Raw genomic sequence first — 25,826 nt, forward strand, 5'->3', positions numbered from 1 at the left:
TTTTCTGGAGCTCTGGGGTTTACGCTGTCATTAACTTCCTCCTGACCTTCAGGGGAAGAGCAGGAAAGTCCGGGGGCAGAGGGTGGGGCTGCTCCCTGGGGATGAGCTGGGGCAGGCCAAGTGAGGGGGTGGGGGGTGGCTGCTCCATGTCTAGGACCCCCAAGTACAAGTGACACCGACAGGACCCCCACTCCCTCTGAACCTCCTCCCACTGTGGCCCCAGCCCCAGCCCTGGGCAACCCCCTCTCCTGGCCAGCTGCCACCAGCCAGGGCCACTCTGAGGGTCTGGCCTCGGGGCAGAGTTCAGAAGAGGGCTCTGGATGGGACAGGGCCTGCGAGGTGGGGATGGGGAGGACTTACGGAGTAGCCTCTGCCTGAGACTGCTTGCGCCGAGCTCTGTAGGAAGGAAGAGGACAGTCAGGAACCAGGTAGCAGCCCCGAAGGCCACCATCCTGAGGGCCACCCCTGGACCCGGACGGTCAGGTACCGCCACCCCTGGGCTCAGATGTGCTGACCCGGAGGCCACTCCAGCAGCCTCGGCTGGAACCACAGGCCGGGGGTCAGGACTGAGGCCACAGAGGGGACACAGCTGAGCATCATGAACCCCTGACAGGACCTGCATCCGGACCAGCCTTCAGCCCAACAAAGAGGTAGGTGAGGTCGTCAGCCAGGCCATGGCCCCCACATGTGGCCAACCCGCCCAGGGCTCTGGGCCTTGGAGGACCCCACTCCGTGCCCCAGCCTGCCTCGGCAGCTCGAGGAGGGCTTCCCGGAGGAGGAGCTGGACAGGTAACCTCAGGGCTTCGAGTGTCTGGCTGCACAGCGGCCAGGAGGCCCTGGGAGGTCCCGGGGTTGCCTGACCTGATGGGTGGGCCATGCCTTGCCTCAAGTGGGCATTTTGGACAGGATGTGAGGAAGCAGCGGGTGCTGGTCATCACCACAGCCGAGCCCCAAGGCACAGGCTGGAGGGATGGGGTGCAGGAGAGGACAGACAGAACGTGGTGGCTGGTGAGGGGGTACCCAACGGAGGTCCAACATGCAAAGAATCTCCCAGAGGGTGGGTGGGAGCCGCTCCCTTCTGCACAGGGACCGCAGCGTCCAGCCGAGGCTGGGGCTGTGGGACCCCTCCCATTCACAGGCAGACCTTGCCAGGTCCTCTGTCAGTCCCTGTGGTCCCCGCTGGACAGTGCGCACCTAGCAGTCCCAGCCTGAGCTCAGAACCCCCTTGTTCTCCCAGGCCAGCAATGAGAGGAGTGGGAATTGGGGTGCCACGGCCCCAGGCAACTGCCCGCCTATTTACCTGCCTTGTGGCAACAAGACCAAGCCAGGCCATTAGGCCTCCTCTGGCCTCTGCCAGTCCCCCAGGCCCCCATTCACATGGTAATGAGAACAACTCATTCAACTCAGTCTCTGCGGGGCTCTCCTGCAGCTGGGGGTCCAGCAGACAAAGGCCTCTTCCGGGGCCCCACCCCTACTCCCAGCCGCAGCGTCCGCCTCATCCCCTTTCTCCAATTCTGGGTCCTGAAGTCCCCTGTGGTGAGGGCCACCTGGTGCCCCTACCACCCGCCAAATCCTGAGTTGACCCCAACAATGGGTCCCAGGCCGCCCCCAGGGACTTAGCTCAGAGACCTGTCTTCCGGGACACTGAAGGTGTGTCCCCAGACTCGGGCAACCTCAGCATCCAGGCTGAGAACAGCGTAACTGACAGAGCTGGTCCCTAGGGTGCTTCTGCCCCCTGCGGGCTTCTGCACGTTACCTGCAGTTCCAGGCCCAGCGTGGGCCGCCCCATCTGCTCCTGCCACCAGCCTGCACTCGCCGCAGCAGGACAGAGGGCCTCATCCCCTGCCCCTGCACAGCCTCCCCGGCTCCTGCCCTGTGAAGCTTACACTTTTGTCCTCCTCTCAAACCCCCCAACGGGGAGCCCTGGTTACAAAAAGCAGCGTCTCCGGAAGGTCGGCCCAGGGACTCCGACTATGCCCCTGGGGTACTCACGTCACTGAGCTGGTCCCGGGAAGTGCTCCGCTGGGAGCTGGTGGCTTCGAGAAAGCTGTCCTCCTCACTGTTGCGGTCACCCCCTCTGGACACGGCAGCCTTCATCTGAGGACAGGAGAGGCGGCTCAGCAAGCGCAGACCTGAGCCCTCTGTGCACGCGCCCGCTGCAGGCGGGCAGGAGGGGGCACAGCCAGGGTCAGGCTGCCAGCCCCGCCCAGAGGGGTTCACCCAGGGCGAGGGCAGGGAGGGGGCTGCCCAGGGGAAGGAGGCACACAGAGGGCTCAAGGACAGGAATCTGCAAACGCGTAGGGCACCTTCCCCGCCCTGTGATGACTTCAGGGCTCCCAGGGGCTGCCCCGCGCCTCCTCCATGGAGCAGGGTGGTTGGTGGTCACCAGGCCAGGGCAGGCCTGTGGCAACTGCTTCCCCGCAGACCTGTCCTCACGGCCGGCTGGCGTCAGGGGTGTGGGCTGGACGTGGACGACCAGCAGCTGTGTGACCCCGCTGGACGAGGGCCTCTGCGCCTCAGTCCGTCACCTGCAGCCCTCACAGAGCAGATCTTTGCTCCTTGCATAGAAACCCCTCTAGACACTGGGGCCCACGTCACAGACGGAACCCCGGGGGTTGGCGTGAGAAAGGGGAGCGGACCCAGGATCCTGCCTGCACTCTCCCTTTTACTTGGAATCCACATCTAGGCTCACAAAACTGCGGGGAAGCGCGCGCCACACCGCCCGGCCCTCACGCCCCCCCCCCACGCCCAGAAGGAGACCATGTGGGCCCCCTGTCCAGGCCCCACCACCTCCTGCCACCCCTGCCCCCCCCCACGCCCAGAAGGAGACCATGTGGGCCCCCTGTCCAGGCCCCACCACCTCCTGCCACCCCTGCCCGCCCCCCCACGCCCAGAAGGCTCCCTGCCCCGTGTCCTCTGGACACACGCTGCCGATGCCAGACCTTCCTCTGCCAGCACGCCACCTAGCGCCCAGGGACTCCTGTCCCACGTGCCGCTGACACACCACAGAACCGGCAGAGGGGACACCGCAGGGGGTGAAGTGAGGGTCAGTGCTGTGCCCCAGAACACAGTTCTCAAGTTCCAGGAAAACCCCACAGCAGGCTCCGCCCGAAACCCCTCAGAGCCCCAGCTCCCCAGGGTCCCCTCTGATGGGGTGGCAGCCCCCCAAAGCCACAGGCCCTGCGCTGTGTGACTAGCAGAGTGTTAAGGACAAGACAGACAGCACCCAGCCACAGCCCACAGCCTGGGCCCCGGAGGGCAAGGCCTCTGGACAGCCCCGTCCCGGGCACACTGCGGCCGCGGGGCACCTGTTCTGTCTCCAGGCCAGAGCCCAACGGCTCACACGTGGGCCTGGCTGTCCTGCAGCCCTGTCTGCTTCCAGCTGCTCAGAAACGCTGCTGCCAGGTATGCCAGGGGCCAGGCGTGCCTCCACTCCCAGGGGAGCTGGGGACACAGGGCATCTGGCACCTTAAGTCCATGACTGCCCTGGGCCTTCAGGGCCCTCTGCCCGTGCACCCACCCATCCAATGCTTACTGACTGCCCAGGAGCTGGCTCTGTGCCGGGCAGTGAATAAGACTCATTTACAGAGAAGAAGACACTGAGGAAGGGCCAGCAGAAAAGAGGGACGGGTTCCGGGCTCAAGAGCGGAGCCAGAGCGCTCGCTGGGGCTCGCTGGAGAGGGAAGCCCTAACTCTGCCCAGCACCCGGGTTTGCTGTGGAGCAAACACACACATGAGCTGGCTGCAGGCACCAACAGTGTGAGCGCGGGCTGGCCAAATTTCTGAGCACGTAACATGGGATCCTGCAGGGGGTAAGCCACAAGAAGGTGCCCTCAGAAAGTGGGGAGAGAACCCCTCCTTAGATTCACATGCATGGCTGGAGCACTGCCATTGGACCAGCCGGGTTAGGAAATGTCACCTGGGGTCCTGAGCTTTGGACAGGAACAGTGAGGCTCCTGTGGAGACCCCCCCCCCCCCCCGTGCCCTTCCCCCTGTAGGGCCCCAGCACATGGGTGGGATAGGGGGCCTGCCTCCCCCACTGCCAAGTGCTTTCTCATGGGCAACGTGGGGTTCCACTCAGCGATCAGACCCGTTGGGCGACTGACCAGTGTACGGGTCTGGGCTGAGAAGGGCAGGACCCAGCAGTGCCCTGGGCAGCCAGTCCCCCAGGCTGTGAGCATCAGGATACACCCTTGCCTGGGGCAGGGCCAAACCAGGAGTCACCTGCACCCTCCCTCTAGGCAGCTCTTGGAGCACACGTGAGTGCAAACGGGGTAGGTGTGGACAGCATACCTCCTGCATCCTCCAGCAAGCACGCACTCACACTCCCAGGAGCACGCACTCACCCTCCCGGGCGTGCTCTCAGCCTCCTGCGAGCGCACAGCACTCACCCTCCCCAGCGCGCACTCACACTCCGGGGAGTGCCCACTCACACTCCGGGGAGTGCGCACTCACACTCCCGGGAGTGCCCACTCACACACTCACACTCCGGGGAGTGCCCACTCACACACTCACACTCCGGGGAGTGCGCACTCACACTCCGGGGAGTGCCCACTCACACTCCCGGGAGTGCCCACTCACACTCCGGGGAGTGCGCACTCACACTCCGGGGAGTGCCCACTCACACACTCACACTCCCGGGAGTGCCCACTCACATTCCGGGGAGTGCCCACTCACACACTCACACTCCCGGGAGTGCCCACTCACACTCCGGGGAGTGCCCACTCACACACTCACACTCCCGGGAGTGCCCACTCACACTCCGGGGAGTGCCCACTCACACACTCACACTCCCGGGAGTGCCCACTCACATTCCGGGGAGTGCCCACTCACACTCCGGGGAGTGCCCACTCACACACTCACACTCCCGGGAGTGCCCACTCACATTCCGGGGAGTGCCCACTCACACTCCGGGGAGTGCGCACTCACACTCCCGGGAGTGCCCACTCACACTCCGGGGAGTGCGCACTCACACTCCCGGGAGTGCCCACTCACACTCCGGGGAGTGCGCACTCACACTCCCGGGAGTGCCCACTCACACTCCGGGGAGTGCGCACTCACACTCCCGGGAGTGCCCACTCACACTCCGGGGAGTGCGCACTCACACTCCCGGGAGTGCCCACTCACACTCCGGGGAGTGCGCACTCACACACTCACACTCCCGGGAGTGCCCACTCACACTCCGGGGAGTGCCCACTCACACTCCGGGGAGTGCCCACTCACACACTCACACTCCCGGGAGTGCGCACTCACACTCCCGGGAGTGCCCACTCACACTCCGGGGAGTGCCCACTCACACTCCGGGGAGTGCGCACTCACACTCCCGGGAGTGCCCACTCACACTCCCGGGAGTGCCCACTCACACTCCGGGGAGTGCACTCCGGGGAGTGCGCACTCACACTCCGGGGAGTGCCCACTCACACTCCCGGGAGTGCCCACTCACACTCCGGGGAGTGCACTCCGGGGAGTGCGCACTCACACTCCGGGGAGTGCCCACTCACACTCCCGGGAGTGCCCACTCACACTCCGGGGAGTGCGCACTCACACTCCCGGGAGTGCCCACTCACACTCCCGGGAGTGCCCACTCACACTCCCGGGAGTGCGCACTCACACTCCGGGGAGTGCACTCCGGGGAGTGCGCACTCACACTCCGGGGAGTGCCCACTCACACTCCCGGGAGTGCGCACTCACACTCCGGGGAGTGCGCACTCACACTCCGGGGAGTGCGCACTCACACTCCCGGGAGTGCCCACTCACACTCCGGGGAGTGCCCACTCACACTCCGGGGAGTGCGCACTCACACTCCCGGGAGTGCCCACTCACACTCCCGGGAGTGCGCACTCACACTCCCGGGAGTGCCCACTCACACTCCGGGGAGTGCCCACTCACACTCCGGGGAGTGCGCACTCACACTCCGGGGAGCGCCCACTCACACTCCCGGGAGTGCCCACTCACACACACTCACTCCGGGGAGTGCGCACTCAGACTCTCACACTCCGGGGAGTGCACACTCACACACTCTGGGGAGTGCGCTCTCACCCTCCAGCAAGCGGCAGCACTCACCCTCCTGGGCGCGCACTCACCCTCCAGGGAGCGCACTCACCCAGGAGCACGCAGCATCACCCTCCCCGGCGATCACACACTCACACTTCCAGGGTGCGCACTCACACTCCGGAAATGCGCACTTAACCTCCCATGAGCCAGCACTCACCCTCCCCCAGCACTCACCCTCTGGAGAGCCAGCACTCACCCTCCCCGAGCGCACACACACTGGCACAGTGTGCTCTCTGACCACAGGGCTGGGCCACAGGCCTCCAGCATGAGGACTGGGAGGGGTGGCCTGGGAGTCCTGAGGGGGAGACCTCAGCTGAGGCCACCCACAGACTCCCTCAGAGTCTGGCCCCCGCTGGTGGCGCAGAGGTCAGGTGCCAGCTAACCACCAGGCAGCTTCCCAGCCCCGGCGAGCTGGGCACCATCCGGCAGGAGCCCCAGGGTCCACTTCACAACAGCCCTGCAGTAGTTGAGACAGGCTCCCCGCGGCCCAGGGGCCCCATCCTGTGCCCACACGCCACATGCCCAAACACGTGTGCATGCACAACCCAGGCCACTCTAGCCTTCATGACTGCTCCTCACAGGGAACACCCTCCAGGGGCAAACCATGCCTCCTGGGAAGCTTTAAGGACCCTGGGCCTCCCCAAGGGTCAGGCTTCCTGTGTCTGGGTCACAGACTTTCCCAAGCCTCCTGGCAGGCTCTAGTAGACACCCCAAGATCCAGAGGCCCTACTCAGTGGGATGGTGGTGGGTGGCCTGGCTTCCAGGACAGGTGAAGCAGGAGACCCTAAGGAGCCGCCCACCCGCCAGCCTGGGAGGTGAGCTCCCACTGAGATCCCCCCTGCCCTACAGGGGGGTCCCCGCTCAGTGCCCATTTTGCCTGTGGTCCTCGCTCTCTCTGGCCGATCCAGTGCTTGGGGGTTCCGTGGGCTGGAGCCTGCCACCAACCCAGAGCAGCTGCTCAGCTAAGGCAGGGGGACAGTCTGTCTACCCAAAGCCAGCCATGCGAGGGGACCCCCCGGCTCACGATCACTCTCTGGGGCCCCCCTGCCCCCACCTCACTCCTGAAGCTGTAAGCACCCCCACCCCAGCCATTCTGCCCAAGAAGCCCCTGTGAGACCCCAGGCCTCACTGCCCCTGGAGGCCCAACCACTTGCTCTTTCCTCTGGCAACAGGCACCCAGTTCCCTGGATTCCGTAGGGCCTCCCGACCTGACGAGGCCTGCATGCCCATCCCACCTTGCCTGACCACAGCAAGTGACAGCAGGGGACAGTCGCACACCTCACTTGTTCTGATGAAGCAGCCCCGCCCTCCAAGCCCCAGCGTCCACACTGTGCCCTGGGGAGCCTAGTCGGGCCTCCTGCAGACAGTGCACCCGTGGGCAGCGGAGCAGGCAGAGGGAGCTTGTATGCGAGGCCAGGGCTCCCCCCACCTGCAGCCCCCTGCTGGTGAGCATGCATAGCAGCCAAGGGAGGCTGTGTGGGGGGTCCACAGGGTGGGGTCGGGGGGCTCCAGGGAAGGAGACCAAGTGGCCCTCACCCTTCCTGGGACGCCAGCATCACCCGGATCACACGGGTGCCCAGATTCTTCCTGAAGGTGTTCCCAGGCGCCCTCCGCTCCTGCGTCCACCAGGCTGGACAGAGGGACCCTTCGGGCTCCCGGGGCCCCAAGTGCAGCTCGTCTGTGTCCTGCCTCCGGCTGAGTGCCGGCTGGGCAGCGCCGTCCTCACGCCCTCGGCACAGGGTGCAGCACAGTGAGTAGGGCTCGGGCTGTGTGCTGGGACGGTTGACTGTCCCCACGGCCAGCACCATGTCAGGGAGCACGCTGCTGCCCTCTGAGGCTGGCCACCCCGCCATTACTCCAGTTTCTACTGGGATTCAAACAGGTGGACAGATGGACAGACGGGTGAGCAGAGATGAGGCCAGCAGGCTCTGGGGCCCAGGGGGCAGTGTGTCCTCCCCCAGAGTTGCAAACGAGGGGACCCCAGGGCTGTGTGCCACCAGAGCCAGAGCAGGTCTTCCACATTCTGTCCCCTCTGTCACGTTTTGGCCGGGCCACTCAGCCTGCTCTACAGCTGTGCCCATCTGACCAAAGGACCAAGGACCTAACTCAAGCCACCAGCACCTCCCTCCAGGACAGCGCCCAGCCATCCCAGATAAGCACTCATCCAGTGTAAGCTTTTAAATCGATCCATCAGTTCAAGTCACTGTACTGCTTAAACCCCTCAGTGGTCCCCTGCAGGGACATCCACAGTGACCGGCCCCAGGGTCGCACTCCATGCCCTCACATGCACCAGGCACATGCCCCTCCCCAGGGACACTGGTCAGGTGGCCTCCAGTAACTCAGGCCTCACTCACATGTGGCCTCCCAGGCAAGGCTTCCCTGACCCCTGACCTGAAGGGGCCTCACTCCTTTCCCAGGATGGCCTGCTGTCACCTGTCCTGTTCGCTAGGTGGGGCTGGTGCCCCACACGCCCAGGGTCCACTCTGCGCTCCTTGTCCAGGCCACACGGGGCAGGGGCTCAGGGTTCTAGGGCTGGTGGGGTGCAGGTGAGGAAAGGGCCCATCACCACCCAGAGGCCAGGAGAGGGCCCAGCCTGGAGGTGGGCGAAGGGCAAGTCAGCCAGAGAGATGCAAAGGCAGGCCACGAGGGCCTCGTGAGACATCCAGGACTCAGGACTGCGGGTGGAGGGAACCTTCCAGAGCAAACGGGCTCCTTAGAGGAGACTCAGGGCAGAAGATGAGCACACAGGCAAGAGACGGGAGGCTGGGAGGCCAGTAGCTGCCATGGCTGCTGCTCCCAGGAAAGGATCAAGGCCAAAGGCAGATTCTGGAATGAGCCACCTGGGTCTGAGGCCTGGCTCAGCCTCTCCTGTGTGTCCTGGGGGAGTGAGTTACTGAGCTGCTTCAGGATCCTTGCCTGGGGAACGAGCATCACAAGACCCGCCTGCTGGGGGTGGTGAGTGCCAGGTTAAGTTCACTGCCACAGACGCAGAGCCCGGGGTGGGGGGAGGGTGGCGCAGGTGGGCCTCCAATCCCAAGTCTGGGTCGCTAACAGACGCAGATCCCTCAGAGCCGGAAGGGCTGTAACACACAGGCGCCTCTCCAAGACTTGATACAAAACAAGCAGAACGGCTCACTGATAAGTTCCCACAGGTTACATGTTTGGTGATACTATTCTGAATCTAAGGAATTAAAATATTAGCGTTAAGGTGAATTTCTCTCTTCTCTTCAGTTCTAAGTGCGACCCCTGGAGTATCTCCCCTCAGCACTGCCTGAAGGTCGGAACCCAGGGCCCTGGGACACACTTCTTGCCAATTCCCCCAGGCAAGGGCGGTGGCCACCGGGACAGTCTTCCTTACACCCGCCCAGCCTCAGTGACCTGCCAGGGTGCCTGTGGGTCACTGCAGCCTCCGCCCAGGCAGGGAACCTGGCTGGTCCCAGCCCAGCAGCGGCACCCCCCCTGCTCTTTCACGTGGAGGGACTGAACCATGTTCTGTCTGGTTAGATAGAGGCCTCACTGGCCAGGGGTGCCTGCCTTGCTTGGGACATGTGCTCGGGGCCAGGAACAGCGCCTGGAGACCAGGCGCTCACGAAAAACTCCTCAGCAAGTGGCGGGCCGTCGGGGGCTCGCCTTGCCCAGGTGTTTGCCAAATGAAGGGGCAGGAGCCGTCAGGGGTGACGGCCCTTCCCCTGCAGCCGGGTCCCCCAGGAGCACCCCCGTGCTCACAAGAGGCAGACAAGCCCCTCCTCGGAATCCCACCAGCCGGGAGTGGGTGCTGCCACTGTGGTGCCCACCTTGAGGCCCAGGAGCCATCAACCCATCAGGAGTCACCCACGCTTGTGCACCCCAGGGGGTCTTCAGGGAGCACCTGCTTGTAAACTTTCAGTGTCACCATCCCAGGTCCGATAGGACAACCCCCCACCCTGAAAGCCCCCACAGCCATCACCACCATCCTTGCTCGTCATGGCTGAGCAGGGACCAGGCACTCCTGCACCGGGGGCTCTTGTCTGCTCCCCATGTGCAGATGGGGCGGTGGAGGGAGGGACCTAGGCAGCGCACCAAGCGACACCCACAGACACAGTGCCCAGGCTCCGGTCTCCATCGGAGGGCTCCCTGGGGCAGCAGGCCGTATCACGCCTCCCTCGCCGTGGGGCCAGATCAGCTGCCAGGGTCCAAACAGTCACTCAGCCTCCGGCACTTCCTAACTGCCAAGTCCACAGAAAACCCCAGCTCTAGATCTGGAACCTGCATTATCTTCCCAGCAACTGAACAACATGGCGCCCCCAGGGCCTGGCACTCACAGCTCAGTACCCCCTTCCCCAGCCAGTGGGCGCCTCCCCAGCGGTCATGCCCTCAGGGCCCCAGCACCTTGAGGCCAAAGCAGCTGTGGCCACAGGGGGCAGCCTCACCCTCAGCCAGGGCCACGAAGGGAACGGCAGAGGCCCGGGGCCCACCCACCCCAGGCGGAACCAGCAAGCGGCCCAGGTCCTGGCTGTGGGGTCCCCACGGCTCTGCCCTCCCCACCTTCTCCCTACTGAGTGGCACTCACGTGCCTTGGCCAACACTCTCAGGGCAGAAAGGCTGAGAAAGGCAGGGCCGCCCTGGCTGGGTGTCACCCCGTAAACTGAAAGGTCCCAGCCCAACTGCCAGTCGGGGTGCACAGCTGGCCGGGGGCACATGAGGGAGCCAGTTGATGTTCCTCTTTCTTTCTCCCTCCCTGACCCTCTCTCTGAAAATAAACAGAATCTTTTTTAAAAAGGCAGGGCTGCAATGTCCACACCCATCCTGGCCTGTCCTTGGGTGGCGCCCAGACACTGGCTGCACTGGGACCCGGTGCAGGGACACTCACACTGCCACGGGCCAGGCGGGGTCAGGGCAGGACACACAGATGGACACACACACACAGCCTGAAGCCCCTTCCAGCACAGGGGCAGGCGCGGGACAGGACAGAAGCCTGTTCCTGACGGCGACGATGGCGAGCTGACCCCACACAGCCCAGTGGGACGTAACGAACGAGGCAAACCCAGGCGCACAGAACACACTGGTCAGAATACACGCTTCATGTGCGGCCGACTCACGTGCTCAATGACAAACGCTGATGCTGTTATAAAAATAATGGCACGGCACTTTTTATTTACTTTAATCAGAAAAATAAGCCCCCCATTTCTGGGAGATCCTGGGTGAGGACCACGGTATCAGGCTGCAGGGCAGACCCCACACCCAGCTGGTCAAGACCACCACAGGGCCGGGGTGCTTGTAAGCAGGTGGAGATGGGCACCCCCGGGGCAGGGGCAGCGCCGGAAGGGACGGGCGCTGCCAGGAGACACTGGTGCACAGAGCACTGAACGGGAGCCTGGCCAGGGCAGCTCAGATGGCAAAGCTAATCTCCAGAAATTGCTGCGCCCCCTCCCAGGGCCCTTAGAATCTGAGTTCCAGGAGCGCAGGCCAGGCATGTGGGGCAGGGGATGGGCGGGGAAGCCCTGTAGTGTGAGGTCTGTCCCAACAGGGTCCGTCCTGGGGGCCACAGCCGGGAGGCCGCAGAGGCCGCGGGTGCTCCAAGCCGGCCCCAGGCCCTGTGGTCTCCAGGGCTTGGCAATGGGGTGTAGGGGGAGTCCTGCAAGACCCTCCTTGCCAGCAGGAGCTTCTACCCAACCACGTGAGTCCTGAGCACCCCTCCCCACAGCCACCAGCCTCTGGAGACGGAGGGACAGCTGACAGGACCCTGAGGCCCGGCTCCTGCTGGGCCCCAGTTCGGTTCTGCCTTGGGGCAAGGAATGCACACTGACCAGAGGGAGAGGTGCCCAAGGAGGCAGTCCACAGCTCACACTCAGGTCACACACAACACGCGCACGTGCACACGCACACACACATGCGTATTTGCATCACACCCACGCACGCATCCACTTGCACACCTGGGACTGGCGTGCAGACACCAACGTACAAAGACATGTGGCACTTCAGAGGCGCCGAGACAGAGGGACCCCCAGTGGCCCCTCTCCCTGGGAGTGCGCGTCAGGGCAGTGGCACCGGGGAGCAGAGCAGGCGTGGCGGGAGGCGGGAGACACCAGGGGATGGGGGGAGTGTGTCTTCTCCTCTCTTCCGGGCGCAGGCAGGCCTTGGCTGGTGGCAGCCCAGGCGGGACCCCTGTCTCTGCTGAGCCTCGGTTTCCAAGCGCACACAGCCTGGCCTGACGGAAGACCTCCAACCAGTCCGGACACACAGCTCAGGCCACAGGGTGAGGCAGCCACAGGTTGGGGGGTCTGGACAACAGGCATCAGGCTCCTGGGCTCACATAGGGGGCCTGGCGGGCCACCGAGCGGGTAGAGGATCGAGTCCGTCGTGACCTCAGGGGCCAACAGGGACGGCCCAGGCCCGGGGGCGAGAGCTGGGGCTGAGGGCCCTGAACCATGTCCAGGAGGGACCGCCGCCGAGGCTGACCCAGGGGCCCCAGGAGCGGCCGGCGGGGTGCAGCTGGCTGTCCCAGAAGCGACGGGCGCTTGGGGATGGGGAGCAACGGCTGGGGCTTGCGGGGCGGGCTCGGGCCCAGAAGTGACTGTGGGGGCCGGCAGGGCTGTTTGGGGTGCAAGAGTGGCCGCTTCCGCCGGCAGTTCTGTTCTGGGCCCAGGAGCGGCTGCTTCTGTGGGCGTGGCTGTGTGGAGCTCCGCAGTGCCGGTTTAGGGGGGCCACACTTCTCTGGGGCCTCAACTAATTGCTGGGGCTGACGGAGGCCCAGCAGTGACCGCTGGGGGTGACTGGGTTGACCCAGGAGGGACCTTCGGGGCTGGCACGGGGCCAGGAGCGCCTGCTGGGGGCAGCAGCACTGGCCTGAGAGGGAGCTGCTGAGCCCGTGGCGGGGACGCAGCGTGAGGAGCGATTGGGGGGGTTGGCAGCGTGGGCAGTGGGCCAGCAGGGACCGCCGGGGCCCACACCGCTGTCTGAAGGAGGCCCTGCTGGGCTGGCTGTGCAGACATGGGGCCACGCAGGACCACGTGGGCCCACAGTGGTGCCAGAGGGCCAGCGGGGACTGCAGGGGACGGCAGAGGTGGCAGGGAGCGGGGTGGCATGGCAGGGGACGGCAGAGGTGGCAGGCGGCTGGGAGGGACTGCAGCGGACGGCAGTGCTGCCTGGGGCCTAGGGGTGCCCACCGTGGCCTGCAGGGCTGAGCCAGGAGCGACCGCTGGGGCCGGCTGTGCTGATCTGGGGCTGGAGGCAGCCGCTGGGGCTGACAAGGCTGACCTGGCCCCAGAAGTGACCGCCGGGGCCGGCAGGGCTGACCTGGGCCCAGAAGTGACCGCTGGGGCACGCTGCGCTGACCCGGGAGTGGCTGCTGGGGCTGGCAGGGCTGCCCGGGGTCCGGGACAGCCCGGCTGGGCTGGCAGCGCTGACAGGGGGCTGGGAGTGACCCCTGGGGCTGGCTGGGCTGGAGCTGCTGCGGGCGCTGGGCCGGGCCGGTCTGGTCCCAGGGATGGGCTGGGAGCGGCCCCCCTTCTGGGGAGCACACCTGCATGGAAGAAAGAGCACGTGTCCACCTGGGCCAGTGTGCCTGCAGCCCCCCCCCCCCCCCCCGTCCAGCCCGGCCCAGACATGCTGCCCCGCACCAGCAGCCCAGCCCCCAGGCGAGCTGAAGGGGAGTGTAGACACCGAGAGGGACCCTCCCTGAGAGAAGGCGCACACCAGCGAGTCCCGGAGGGGAGAGCGGCCACCATGCGGAGCCACACTTGAGACCGAGCCCTGTGCTCCGCTCTGGGGGAAGGCCCTGGCTGGACCACCGGGCCCTAGGTGACCGCGAGGACGGCCCCTCCCACCAGCTGTAAGCCCCAGGCGGGGTGACGCTGCTCCTTGTACCCAGACCTCCAACCCTAAGACCCTCGCCCCCACACTGCACTTCACGTCAGTTTAGCAGCCAGAGCGCCGGCAGCCAGCGTGCTCCCTGCGCAGCACAGACACACTGGACACCCTGTGGTTGGCGGAGCCTGACGGACGCGACAGGGAGACGGGGCCAGCCTATCAGCGGTGCTCCCTTGGGCCCCACTGAGCACACCCCACCCCACTCCTGGGTTCCCAGACTGCGTCAGCCTCGCTCTGGCTGTGACCCCCCAGGCGGGGCTCCTGCCAGGACCCGGGCTCACAGTGGGCGCCACCCAGCCCCCGTCCACATGTGCCCCACACCCACAGCCCTGGCCCGACGACGACGGAATGCGTCACCAGGCAGGCCCGGGCGCCACGGGCAGTGTCCAGGTGTTGTGTGCCCCAGGGCGCCAGGGAAGGGGTCCCAGAGCCCACGGTGCTGAGGGGCGGGGCCCAGCACTCACCTGCTTGGTGGGCTGCAGCGGGACCTTCCTTCCCTGCTCACAGGGGGGCTCTACGTCCTGCTCAGGGCTGCCCACCTCCAGGGCCTGGCCGTTCTCACTCGGCTCTGCAGATGGGCAGGTTTCGGCCTCTCTGGGCTTCTTGACAAGGCGGCGCTCCCATTTCTCCTTCCGCTCATGTGGCTTCAGGGCCATGTCCTTCTGTGCAGGAGGCAGGACAGAGCTGGTCAGTGAACAGCGTACATGGTTCCACACACTACCCCACCAGGGACACGCCTCCAGTCCTGGGCCTGCGGCAGCACCTACCTAGAGGGATTGAGCCCAAGGGGGCTGCCAGGCCCAGATCACACACAGGCAGGAGTCCCCCGCCCTGTGCTGAGAGGGCCACATGGGAGGGGAGATGGACAAACAAATGGGTCAGGACAGGCTTGGAGAGTGATGCTGGATAGACCTGGGTCGGGGGAGAGGCGAGTGATCTCCCCACAGGCCCCCGGCAGGCAACAGATGGGAGGCCCGGACCCTCGGCCCAGCATGGAGCCCCGCCCACGCTCAGCAGGAAGCAGGTGCCGAGACTGACCTCAGTTCAGTCCTTGGTGCGGCATGGCCCTTCCCAGGGGTGCCCCTTGGATTCCCGGGAGGAGAGCCGTCACTGCAGAGCTGACCACAGGCAGGAACGCTCCAGCTCCAGATGCCTGTCCCCTGGCCCTGAGCCACCTGAGTGGGTTTATCCACCGGATTCCACGCAGCCTAGCATCCTGCCACTATGGAGGCCTACCCTGGGACAGTGGTCCCTGTCTCAGCCAGGTGTGCACATCTGCAGGGACCCCAGACCCCTTCCCCGGGACTGGAACCTGTGCTTGCCTGTCTCGCTCAGAGCCGCACCCGGAGAGGGCCTGGCCCATAGCACGTGTTTACTGCCGACAACGCAGCACAGACTGCCACACACCGCTGTGCGCGGCCCCTCTTGTGCAGAGGTCGCCCTGACCCACCCCACCTGCACCCCCTGCAATGTGCCCAGAGTCCAGCAGAGCCTGGTGTCCACTGGTGGTGCGCTGGTGTAATGGCACCCACCAGTCTCTTGCTTTGGTCCATGGGGCGTGATGGGGGGGGTGGTGGCGCGGCATGCACCAGCTCCTGGGCTGCAGAAGAGGGAGGAAGGCCAGAGTGACGGGGCTGGCACGTCCACCCGAAGCTGAGCTGCTGCATCACATCTCAGGTGACACCCCCCACCTCACAGCAAGTGTCCCCGGGTGTCACCCCAACAGGAAGTGTCCCCCTCACAGGAAGTGTCCCCGGGTGTCACCCTCACAAGAAGTGCCCTTGGTTATCATTCTCCCAGGAAGTGTCCCCGGGTGTCACCCTCACACCGCCATAAGAAGCATTCCCTGAGGACCTGAGGGGATCTGGCAGCCGCAGCCTCCCCCAAAGCTGGCTTCCGCCCTCAGGTGGGCACCTGGCTGGGGTCTCAGAGGCCGTGGCCCCCCTGGCTGTTGTGGTCCCCGGCTTGGAGATGGGGACAGAAATGTGCTGTGCTTGCCGGCTGAGGTCCTCGACCCAGCTCCAGCAGCTGCCTCAACACGTCCCCCCTGCCCCTCCTTCTGCTTTCAGAGGGGTCCACAGGCCCCGGAACTACCAAGGGGCACCCACAAGGCCAGCCAGACTAGAGCTAGTCTTCCAGGCACAGGAGCCCCCTGAATGCCGCCACCGTGTGACCCAGCCTGGGCTAGAAGCAGCCACGCACAGTTGCAAGTGACTGACAACCCCAGGCCGCTGCACGTGGAGCCCAGCAGACGCTGCCCCTCTCGGTGCGACACTCTGCACTCCGAGGATGTTCCCAACAGTCCAAGGAGGGGCACAAACCCATGGTCACATAGACCTGAGGCTCACAACAGGCCTAGGACACCTCTACAACCTCTCGCAAAGGGAGCTTGGAGCACCCCTTGACCTGTGACCCACATCAAGAACTGGTGGGTACACCTCCAGCGTGGGGGGCTCATCCTGCATCCCTGCTCCCTCCCTCTTGCCTACTGAGGGGTAACAGGGAACAAGAGGAGAGGCAGGGCCAGCCAGACTGGGGGATCCTGAGGCTCATCCCAGCGAGAGGGCACAGGTGGGCACTTGCCCTGCTCCATCAGCTGGAAACGCTCCTGCATGGAAGCTGCCTCCCCAGCCTGGAATTCAGGTTCCAGAAGAGGACCAGTGTGGCCCATGCCCTGTGGCTCTGCCCCAAGCTCCTGCCAGAGCAGCAGGGGGCACCCAGCCTCTCGCATGCGGGCACACCTTCCCCACGCTCTGGGCCCCAGACCTGGCACACCCACAGGTCGCCTGCACATGGGGCCCAGCTCGTCTCTGCCTGAGGGGGCCACGCTCCCCTGCACCTGCTCACCTGGCTATACACCAGCTCCATTCCAGGCCCAGCAAGTGAGATCTCAAAACAAGCAAATGTACGTGAGAGCGGCACCCGCGGGGACACAGGGACGAGAGGGAAGCGGCCCCTGCAGAGCCGCTGGGGCGGGAGGAGCTCCAGGCTCCCTCTGCGGGTGAGCTGGGAGGCCCCACCAGAGCTTCCAGTGACAACAGTCATCTTCCCCAGAGACCTCTGTCCAGACCTGACCCCCGACACACACGTCCCCAAGTCCTTGTGGGGTCAGCCCTCCTTTTACAGGGAGCCACTCGCTCTGAGGGAAGAACAGGAACCCCCTGCTTCTGGAGCCTAAAATTGCAGGTAGAATAACAGAACCTATCTCTAGCCCAAGGCAACCTCCGGCCAGAGCCCTGGATTGAGAGTGGGGCTGCCCCTGCCTGCCTATCAGGAGGTGAGCAAACTGCCCAAGGGAGGGACATGTGACCTGCAACCTGAATTCCAGCCCAAGGACAGCCTGCCCCTCAGGCACCTGGTTGGCCTGGGGTCTTTCTAACAAGCACTGGAGAAATAGGAACAAGCCAGACACTCCCCCTACAGCCCTGCAAGGGCCTCAGGGCAGCTCCAGGTCACCTCTCCAGAAACATCCGGTCCCACTGTGGCCCAGATGACCTTCTGCCAACCACAAATCGATCAAATGTATCACACTTTTTGCAAACTAAAAACTAGACTATCAGAACACGTGGAACATCAATCAGTCCCATTGTGTCTGGTCACAGCCAGACACTTTGCTTCCCTGGGCCAGAGGCCAAAGGCCACAGTGGCAGGTGAGTCCCTGCGGTAAGAGTTATAGCAAGTGGCAGAAGCCAGGTAGGGAAAGCCGCAGTCCTAGGCTGTGGGAGATGGGGGGTGACAGGTGTGGGCCCTGTGCAGATGGAGGGGACAGTGCGACCACCGTCACCTCCACACTGGCATCCCTGTGGCTCACTCCCCCTAACCTGCAAGTCTGGGCTCAAACTTCGCCACCGATTGCAGCCCCACCTCCTGAGATCTGCCCCCGGGTGCACAGAGCACCCTCAAGGACTCCCTCCGCGTGGCTCTCTCCCCAGGAGGGCGCGGCCTCACCCCCAACGTGTCCCTGCTTGCCAGGGACTGAGGAGGTTCCCAGGACGTGGAACTGAGAGCGCTAAGATCGGGAGTCCTCCGCCACCTCACACACTGGAAGCCAAGATGGGGTGGGGGTTCCCTCTGCCTGGCCCAACTCCAAGCCCAAGACCAGGAAGGCCTCTGCCACCTGGTGCTGACACTGCCGCCCTGGCGTGGGGACCTGGGCAGGGGCCGCTCCCACTGCACTGCTGAGCGGCCCCTGGTCGCACTCCCGCCTCCTCCCCGCCCACAGGCCTGTGTGCTGACCCCCAGGGAAGCTGTCCTGCCAAGAGGTCCCTTGTTCCCCAGCCGGCACAGCGCCCTGGAGGGCCACCCCTGAGAAGGCCTCCCTGACACCGCAGCAGCGCGCTGGAAGCTTCTGGATCCCGCCTCCTGCACGCTCGTTCCCACCGGTCAGTCTCCTGTGGGCTCACCCCACTCCTCTTCAGTGACCCCCTGGCTATGACGCTCTGACCCACACTTGACTGGGATGCAACATTTCCACTGCTGTCCTGACGGCCCCTCCCAGCATCTCCCCCCAACTCTGGCCCCACAGCTCCGCCCCTCTCCATCCAGACCGCATGTCCCCTGCTCCCCTACATCCGACTGGGGACCTGCATGGCTGCTGCTCAGCCATCATGCGCAACGGGCCTGCCCTGCTTGCCAGGGGAGCTGCCCAGGGAGGCTGTCCTGGGTGGGGGACAAAGAGAAAGAAGCCACAGAACCAGCGCAGGGAAGGGCCACCGCGCAGTTCCCACGCCGTGCAGAAACCTCGTCCTGGAGCAGGCCCAGGACTGCCGGACGGGGTGGAAAGGAGCGGGAGAAGACGCCTGACCAGCGTCACCTGGGCCTCACTGGCTGTACTGGCCTCTCAGCACCCATGGGACCAAGTCTCAAGTCAGGGTGCAACCAGGAGGTCACCTGCAAGGACAGGAAGGCCAGGATGGCCACGCACGGCCCAAGGCTGGACAGGCGGGGTCAGACGGGTGGACCCTGCCCCTCTCTGGGCACCCACGGCCTCCAAGCCCAGTCCCCCTGAGGCATAACACAGACCACACCCCGTGCCTGGTTCCCATCCTGCTTTGCCACTTGCCAGCTGTGTTGACTGGGGAAGGGACTGAACCCCTGTGCCTCAGTTTCCTTGTCTATACAATGGGAACAGCACAGCTCCCGCTGCAGGGGCTGCTGGAAGGACAGGTCAATTGACGCCTCACCTGTGCAGAGACACCACACATCTGCCCTGACCCTGACAGCTCTCGTTCCTAATCCCATGACCCAGGACATCAGCACAGGCCAGGCTGCCCCACCGCCTGCTCCCTCCTGGCTGTGGGGCCCCACCCAGACACCACTGCCTGCAACACCAGAGGACCCTCCCTTGTCTGGGGCCCACAGGGGCTGCAGCTGGGTCAGTGTGCAGCTCTGCGCCCACCATCTGTCCAGGGCCCAGGCGGCAGCCCCCGCCCAAAACACTAAGGAGGAAGCAGAGTCAAGGCCAGTGAGACACCTCCGACCCGGGTCTGGCCAGGTCCCGGGGCTGCCGGGCCAGCCTCAGCTTTCTGCCAGGGGTTCCCATCCCACATACACACACGCACGCCCCTCACACCCACAACCCCCCCCACTGGCACAGGCACACACATACGCACACCCTGTGCACACCCCCCACACGTAGGTACACCCCCGGCACGCACACACCACATGCACGGACAACTCCCAGGAAGGGAGGGGGCGGCGTTCCAGGGCTCGGAATCGGCCCTCCCCACGAGCACCTTCATACCGAGCCCAGATGGAAGAGGCCTGGGGAGACAAACAAGAAGGAAGCTGGAAACTTGCTGACGAGGTTCCCCCCAGACGACCTGGGCAGACCAGGGCATGAGAACCACCCGCACGTGGAACCAGAACCCAATACCGCATCTGCCGAGTCTCCGAAGCACTTGATGCACGAGGGTCCCCGATCCCAGCCCGTGAGGGAGCAAGTGCCACCAGCACCCCTTCTCCAGGGGTGCCAACCCGAACACCCCATGGGGCGCTGCCACCCCCCCAAGCCCCGCTGGCCCCTGCAGGAACCTCCCCAGAACAGCCAGGCCTGCTCCACCACCTCCTGAGCACCACCCCCTGCTGCCAGGACACTGTTGCCTCTTCCCAGCACTTGCCAGTCGAGTGGCCCATCTGCCTAAACCAGCCCCACAGGAGCCCTGGGCCGGCCCGGGTCGGCGCTCAGGAAAACACTCAGGGAGTCGGGAGGGAGACCAGAGCAAGTCTGGGGGCCAACGGTCTCTTCCTGGGGCCCAGCAACACCACCGTGAGCATGGCCTGCCCCAGGGCCACCAACATACGGGAGAGGAGCTGCCACAGCCGAGGGCAGGAGGTGGCCCCGCTCCGCTGGTCTGCAGTTTCCTTCCTCACCACCTGCTTCCCGGCTGCGAATGAGCCGACCAGGGTCTCTAACTGGGCACCAGCCAGGGGGGCTGGACACAGGGCCCAGGAGCTCCTCCTCCCCAGTGTGCACAGGGGCTGATAGCTCCCCAGCCCCTGACTGTCCCGGGACACAGACAGAGAAACGGCACAACCAGCCAATGCAAAACGACCGCTGATCAGCCTTCCTTAGGAACGTGGTGCCCAAATCCCAGCTCCAGCAGCAGCCCAGCAGCCTGAAGCCAGGCAGGGCCAACGGGGCTGGTTCTGGAAGCCAGGGACAGCCTGACAGCACCCTGCCTCCTGAGCAAGATAGTGGCCACGTGAAGAGATGCACACCCAAGTCAAGGGGAGTGGGACAGGCTCCCTGGAGGGGGTGGGACCCACATGGGGCCATGAGACGTGGAAGGAGGTGGGCAGACAGCACTGCAGCTCCTGGCAGATACCTTGTGGCCACTGGGAATAGGGAAACCCCCAATGCCCAGGTCCGACCCAAGTGGGGCAGCAACCAACCAGGAAACAGAGTGGAACACATGGCAGGAGGGGTCAGCAGAACACACAGGTCCTCAGCGGGAGCAGACTGGGCACCACCGCTCGGAAGGGTGACCACATCCCCACTGATCAACACCCTAAAGGATGGCGCACAGATGACCCAGGTCTAACGGCTTCGGTCAGAAAACAAGCACACGCACAGGGAGGCTCTGGGTGGGGAGAGAGGTCCATGAGCAAGCTGATACCACCCAAGTCCCCGTGGGAGACAAAGAACAGAGGGTCTGGCCTGCCCACGTGAGCCGAGGACAGACCGGAAGGGGCCTGCAGGACCCAGACACAGGGGTCACAAGTTTCCTGTCCCTGCTCGTGGGAGACGACAGTGAGTTCCCGACACTTGGGGAAAGAACCTTCTGATGGGGGGCAGAGTAGAGGCAGGGCTGGAAGTGTGCCCGCGTGTTCCTGGGATCTCTGAGCGGTAGGGGCAGCTGGAGCTGCAGGGGCCAAAGTGGGGGCAGGGGAAGCATGGCAGGGTGGGCATGGAGGGGCCAAGGAAGAGCAGTTACTGAAGGGGAAACTCAGAGCCGGGGGGCCGAGGACAAGTCCAGCTCAGTGAGCTTTGGAGCGTTTGCTGCCCACTGGGGTGGGACGCAGGAGTGACCACCCCGCTCTGCTGCAGCTGGCCCACCACACGGACGGACAGACAAAGGGAGGAAGTAGGGCCCTCCTGGGAGCTCCAGGGAGGGGCTCTGCCCAGTGTGGCTGAGGGATGAGGTGTCAGCCTGCCCTCCACAGGCCACAGACACCAGTCAAGGTGGGGCCCAGGGGGTGTGCAAGGGCTAGAGGGGTCAGGGTCAGGAGCACAGAAGGGGATACGTGGAAGACAGAAACTGGGAGAGGGGTGCTGGGACCCACGAAGTTCCCAACAGGGTTTACACACATGCCCAGGCAGGGACCCGCCACACATGTGTACACACATACACACACCTGGGACGCGGATACACCACCACCCACGTGTACACACAGAGAACACACATACACAGGCTGTGGACCCGCAACTCTACCAAGAACCTCAGAGCAGGGGCAGACGGAAGGTGGATGGCGTCCATGGGGACTCCAGGCCTCCTCGGCACTATCCCCCCAGGCACCCCGCAGCCTCCAGGTACTCCTGGAGGGAAGGCCGGGGGGACACAGACGGCTCTGCCACCCTCCTGGCGATCAGGTGCTAGGGCAGTGTGCAAGGGGCAGACAGGGAAACTGAGGCCCGGAGGCCCCAGTGCTGTGCACACGACACCCAGCCATGTGAAGCAGAGGACTGGGCTGGGGCGACAGAGCTGGGGAGATAGTCCCTGCCCACCTGCACAGGGCTCAAGACACCTGGGCCCAGGGGTGGAGAGCCAGCCAGCCACTGAATGCAGGGCCGCGGCACCTCCACAGCCCACCACAGCCATGTAGTGCCACACCATGTGAGCGTTCACCCTGTGGTGGTCCCCACCACCCGCGACGGATGTGTGGGGAAAGGGGGGGGGGGGAACGACACAGCAGACCCCCAGCTCTCAAGGCCACGGGCTCTGCATACTGACATGGGTGCCCATGGTGCTCGGAGGAACAGCCCTTCCCAAGAGGTCAGGCAGCAGGCCCAGGGCGTGTGGGCACATGCCACTGTGTGTGCAGACGGCGTCCGGGACCCTCCACTTGGCTCAGCTCAGATTCCTCCCAGGAGAGCACCAAAGGCGCAGTCCGCATTCAGGTTTGAGTGGCAATGTGAGGACAGAGCCCTCGTGGCCGCTGTCCTCGTCACATTGCTCCCGAGACGCTCCAATGGGACCACTGACCCGCAACACAGGAGGTGGTGACAGTGCAGGAACCCCAGCCCACACTCCCACCCCCCAGTTGGCAGAACTGCTGCCCAGAGGGAGCAGCGGACACCCCCCAGGCCATGCGATGGCTCTGCTTCCTCTCGCTGGCAGGGTGCTCCTTGGAGGAGCAGCCCCTGCAGCTGGGGGAACCTCAGGGGGTGAGGGAGCAGCCCAGCACCGTCCTGAGAGGGTCCCAGGCTTGGTGCCGCATCGCAGTCCTGAGATGGCAGAGTGCCCGCCCTCTCTAGGCCTCTGTTTCCCCATCTGAAGAGCAGGAGGCCGCCTGGGGGAGACACCCTAGTGCAGAGGCCTCCCCACTACCAGCTCCTCACAGAGCCTGACTGCCCACGTGGTCCCAGCGCTGGCCCCCCATCAGAGGATTGGGCTGGGCACTTGGCCCCCACAGGAGGACTGACAGTGTGCATGAGTGTCCCCACACCAGCTGGCAGGGCCAAATCTCAGCTCCCTGCTCTCCCAGCCCTGTGTCCCTGGGGCCGGACACACCGAGTCAGGCCACGCCTGGGCCCCTCCTCAGCCAACAACACACTGTGGACGGCCTGCTGTGTCGGCAGCACTTAACAGACGTGGCTGGGATCCTCTCAGCCACCCCATGGGCAGGGACTCATCCTCCCTTAGGGGCAGTCACATGTGCACATGGCTGGGTGGTCAGGGACTTTGTCTTGAGCACGAGTGCAGGGGCAGGGAGGTTTGTCCAGGACATGGAGGGGCAGGCGGCCTGCCCAGGGCAGAGGAATCAGGCATCTGCTCGGGTTGCAGGGATGTGGGGCCTTAGTGTACCCACCTAATCACTGGCTGGCCCATGTTCTCACTGCAGGCTAGCTGTCACTGTGAACGTCTGGGGGAAACGGCCACATCTTAGCAAGACCTCAGGCCACATCAGAGTGCCATCTAGAAGCCGCAGCCTGTGCAGGAGCCCCATACTCCCACGCAGGTGGAGCCCTCCTCGCTGGAGGGCAGAGGGAGTCTATGGAGTAGCTGGGCTGACTGAGCGCTGAGCAGAGAGCAGGCTGTGTCACTGAGACCCAGCTGGGCCTCGCAGAGCCCACAGCTGCCCTTCCGTGCCCCAGAGGCAGGAGGGCCCAACCAGAGCCACTGCGGCAGCCCATGGACCCCACAGGCTCAGGCCGCGCCAGCTGACCTTAGGACCCGGTTTCCTAAAACCTCGGCTCCTCCTCTCCCCCGTTTACTTGCTGACTCCACAAATGCACCACAAATGTCCCCTGTGGGGGCTGGGACCCCACAGGGGACATGCAAGACAGCAGAGGTGCCTGGTCATTGCTAGCTCACCAGTCTGGGACGCACAGCCACCAACGATTGAGCAGGTCACAAGGCAGCTTCAGAGGAGTGGCTGCCAGGAAGGTGAGTCCGTGAAATAGCACAGGGGGTCGGCAGCGAGGGGAGGTGCCTCTCAAGGGACGTCTGGGCCCTGAAGGTGCCAAACGAGGACGAGGGCAGAGGCCAAGGCAGAAGGCGAAGGAGCTGGCGTGAGGGTGGAGAGGCTGCAGGGAAGGGCCTGGCTTGTGTGAAGGCGGAAACCTCAGCCCTGGGGCCACGGCTTCCCGGGACAGAGCCTCAGCCCCGCCAGCTGGGGGGGGACTCCTTGGCACAGGAGCCACTTCAACTGCCGGTGTGCCGGACAGAGGCCCCTGGGGCTGGGTGGTGTGCACTAGCCCCAGGACAGGTGTCCCACCTGTGCGCATCCTCAGCCCAGAGCGAAAGCAGCAAACCTGTCTCTGAGCCACCACCTGGCCCTGAGCTCTCCACAGACCTGGCCGGTCCCAGGGGAGGGCTCCCTACGAGGACCTATCCCAGAGCCGGAGGAATCTCAGGCCACCAGCCTCCAAGCCCAGGGAGAGGAAGGGAGCTGCTGAGTGACCTCGCGGACCCCAAGCCCAACAGATGCTGCAGGTGACCCTGAGGGTGGCGGCTCCCAGGACCCAAGGGCCAGGCCCAGGAGGCAGCAGCTTCCCACACACCCCACAAGCCGACTCTGACAGCACTCACTGCCCTCCCGGGGCGCTGGACTCCGGCTCGCAGGGCAGTGTTTGCTCAGCAAACATGGTCCCGAAGTCAGCCAGACAAGCAGTATTTGTCGTCACCCTCCTAACCGCGCTGCCAGCTCAAGAGGAAGGGAGGGAACAGGAAGAACCTCAAAGTATCTATTTTGTGACCGCCTCCGCCGAGTCCGGCGGCGCACGCCCCCTGAGCACGCCCTGCGCCCAATGCCGCGACTCTCTGGCAACCGAAACACGGCCGGGGGAGACGGGGCGGCCGCGACCCCCGTTTCCACAACGTGACTTCAGAGATTTTCCTCCCCAGCAGCTCGAGGCAAACACCCCCGCCCCCGCCGCAGGGTGCTGAGCCCTCCGGGAGCGCCCCGCCAGGCGCGCGGGGCCACGCCGCCCGGGAGCCCCGAGGGGAGGGTGTGTGCCGACGCCCGCGGGCTGGCGGGGCCAGGGCCGCCCCGCCCGGCCGCCCCGCCTACCTCCAAGGCCTCCAGCGTGCTGAAGCTGGCGATGGCGAAGCCGTCGATGACCTCCTCCTCCTGCGAGCTGGACTCGCGGCGGCGGCGGCGCGGGGGGCGCGCGGCGGCGGCGGCGCGGGGCGCGGGCGCGCGGGGCAGGCCGGCGTTCTCCTTGCCGGGTCCGGGCTCGGGATCGTCGCCCGAGGAGGCGCTCTGGTCGCGGGCGTCGCGGGCCGCCTCTCGGCGCCGGCCGCGGTCTCGCTGCGCGCGCGAGCGCCGGCTCTGGCGGACCTTGGCCTCCATGGCGCGCGGTGACCTTGCGGCCGCGCCGTCGGGTTCCCGCTGCCGCTGCGCTATGCGTGGCCGCCGGGGTCGGTGCGGGCCGCGCGGGCTCGGGCCCTGGGCGGCGGCGGGCGGCGGGCCGGGCCGGGCATACCGCGCGGGGAGCTCTCAGCCCCGGGCCCGGCGCGGCCTGGGCGCCCCGGCGCGGGCGGCCGCGTGCATCGGTGGGGCGGTCAGCGCTCAGCGGCTCTCGGCCGCCTCCCCGGGAGCGCGTCCCATGTGCGGCGGGAGGCGGGTGGCGGGCCGGGTGGGCGGTCAGGGCGCGGACAGGGCTGAGACGCCTGGGCTCGTGAGGCGGCGACGGCAGCGGCCGGGACCAAACCAGATAACAACTGACGTACTTCCGCCCGGCAATCAGCGCCAGAGGA

General features: G+C 65.4%; 1 protein-coding gene across 3 annotated transcripts in view; it reads right to left on the reverse strand.

Annotated features, from left to right (window-relative positions):
• FBRSL1 (fibrosin like 1) overlaps positions 1-25,527 on the reverse strand; it is a 51,656-nt gene extending 26,129 nt beyond the window's left edge. For 2 of the 3 annotated variants that reach the window (XM_090257448.1, XM_090257447.1), the window contains exons 1-4: positions 25,138-25,527; positions 14,367-14,564; positions 1,993-2,097; positions 361-396 (exon numbers count right to left, since the gene is read on the reverse strand). In XM_090257448.1, coding sequence (XP_090113574.1) covers positions 361-396; positions 1,993-2,097; positions 14,367-14,564; positions 25,138-25,419 — 621 coding nt within the window. In that variant the 5' untranslated portion in view covers positions 25,420-25,527. Of the gene's footprint in view, positions 1-360; positions 397-1,992; positions 2,098-12,299; positions 13,556-14,366; positions 14,565-25,137 lie in introns of those variants that run through there. The other variant, XM_090257445.1, reaches the window with a different exon arrangement.
• Positions 25,528-25,826: the final 299 nt, after the last annotated feature.

This window comes from Furipterus horrens, unplaced genomic scaffold, assembly GCF_987537825.1.
Source record: "Furipterus horrens unplaced genomic scaffold, mFurHor1.1.pri manual_scaffold_11, whole genome shotgun sequence".
NCBI lineage: Eukaryota > Metazoa > Chordata > Mammalia > Chiroptera > Furipteridae > Furipterus > Furipterus horrens.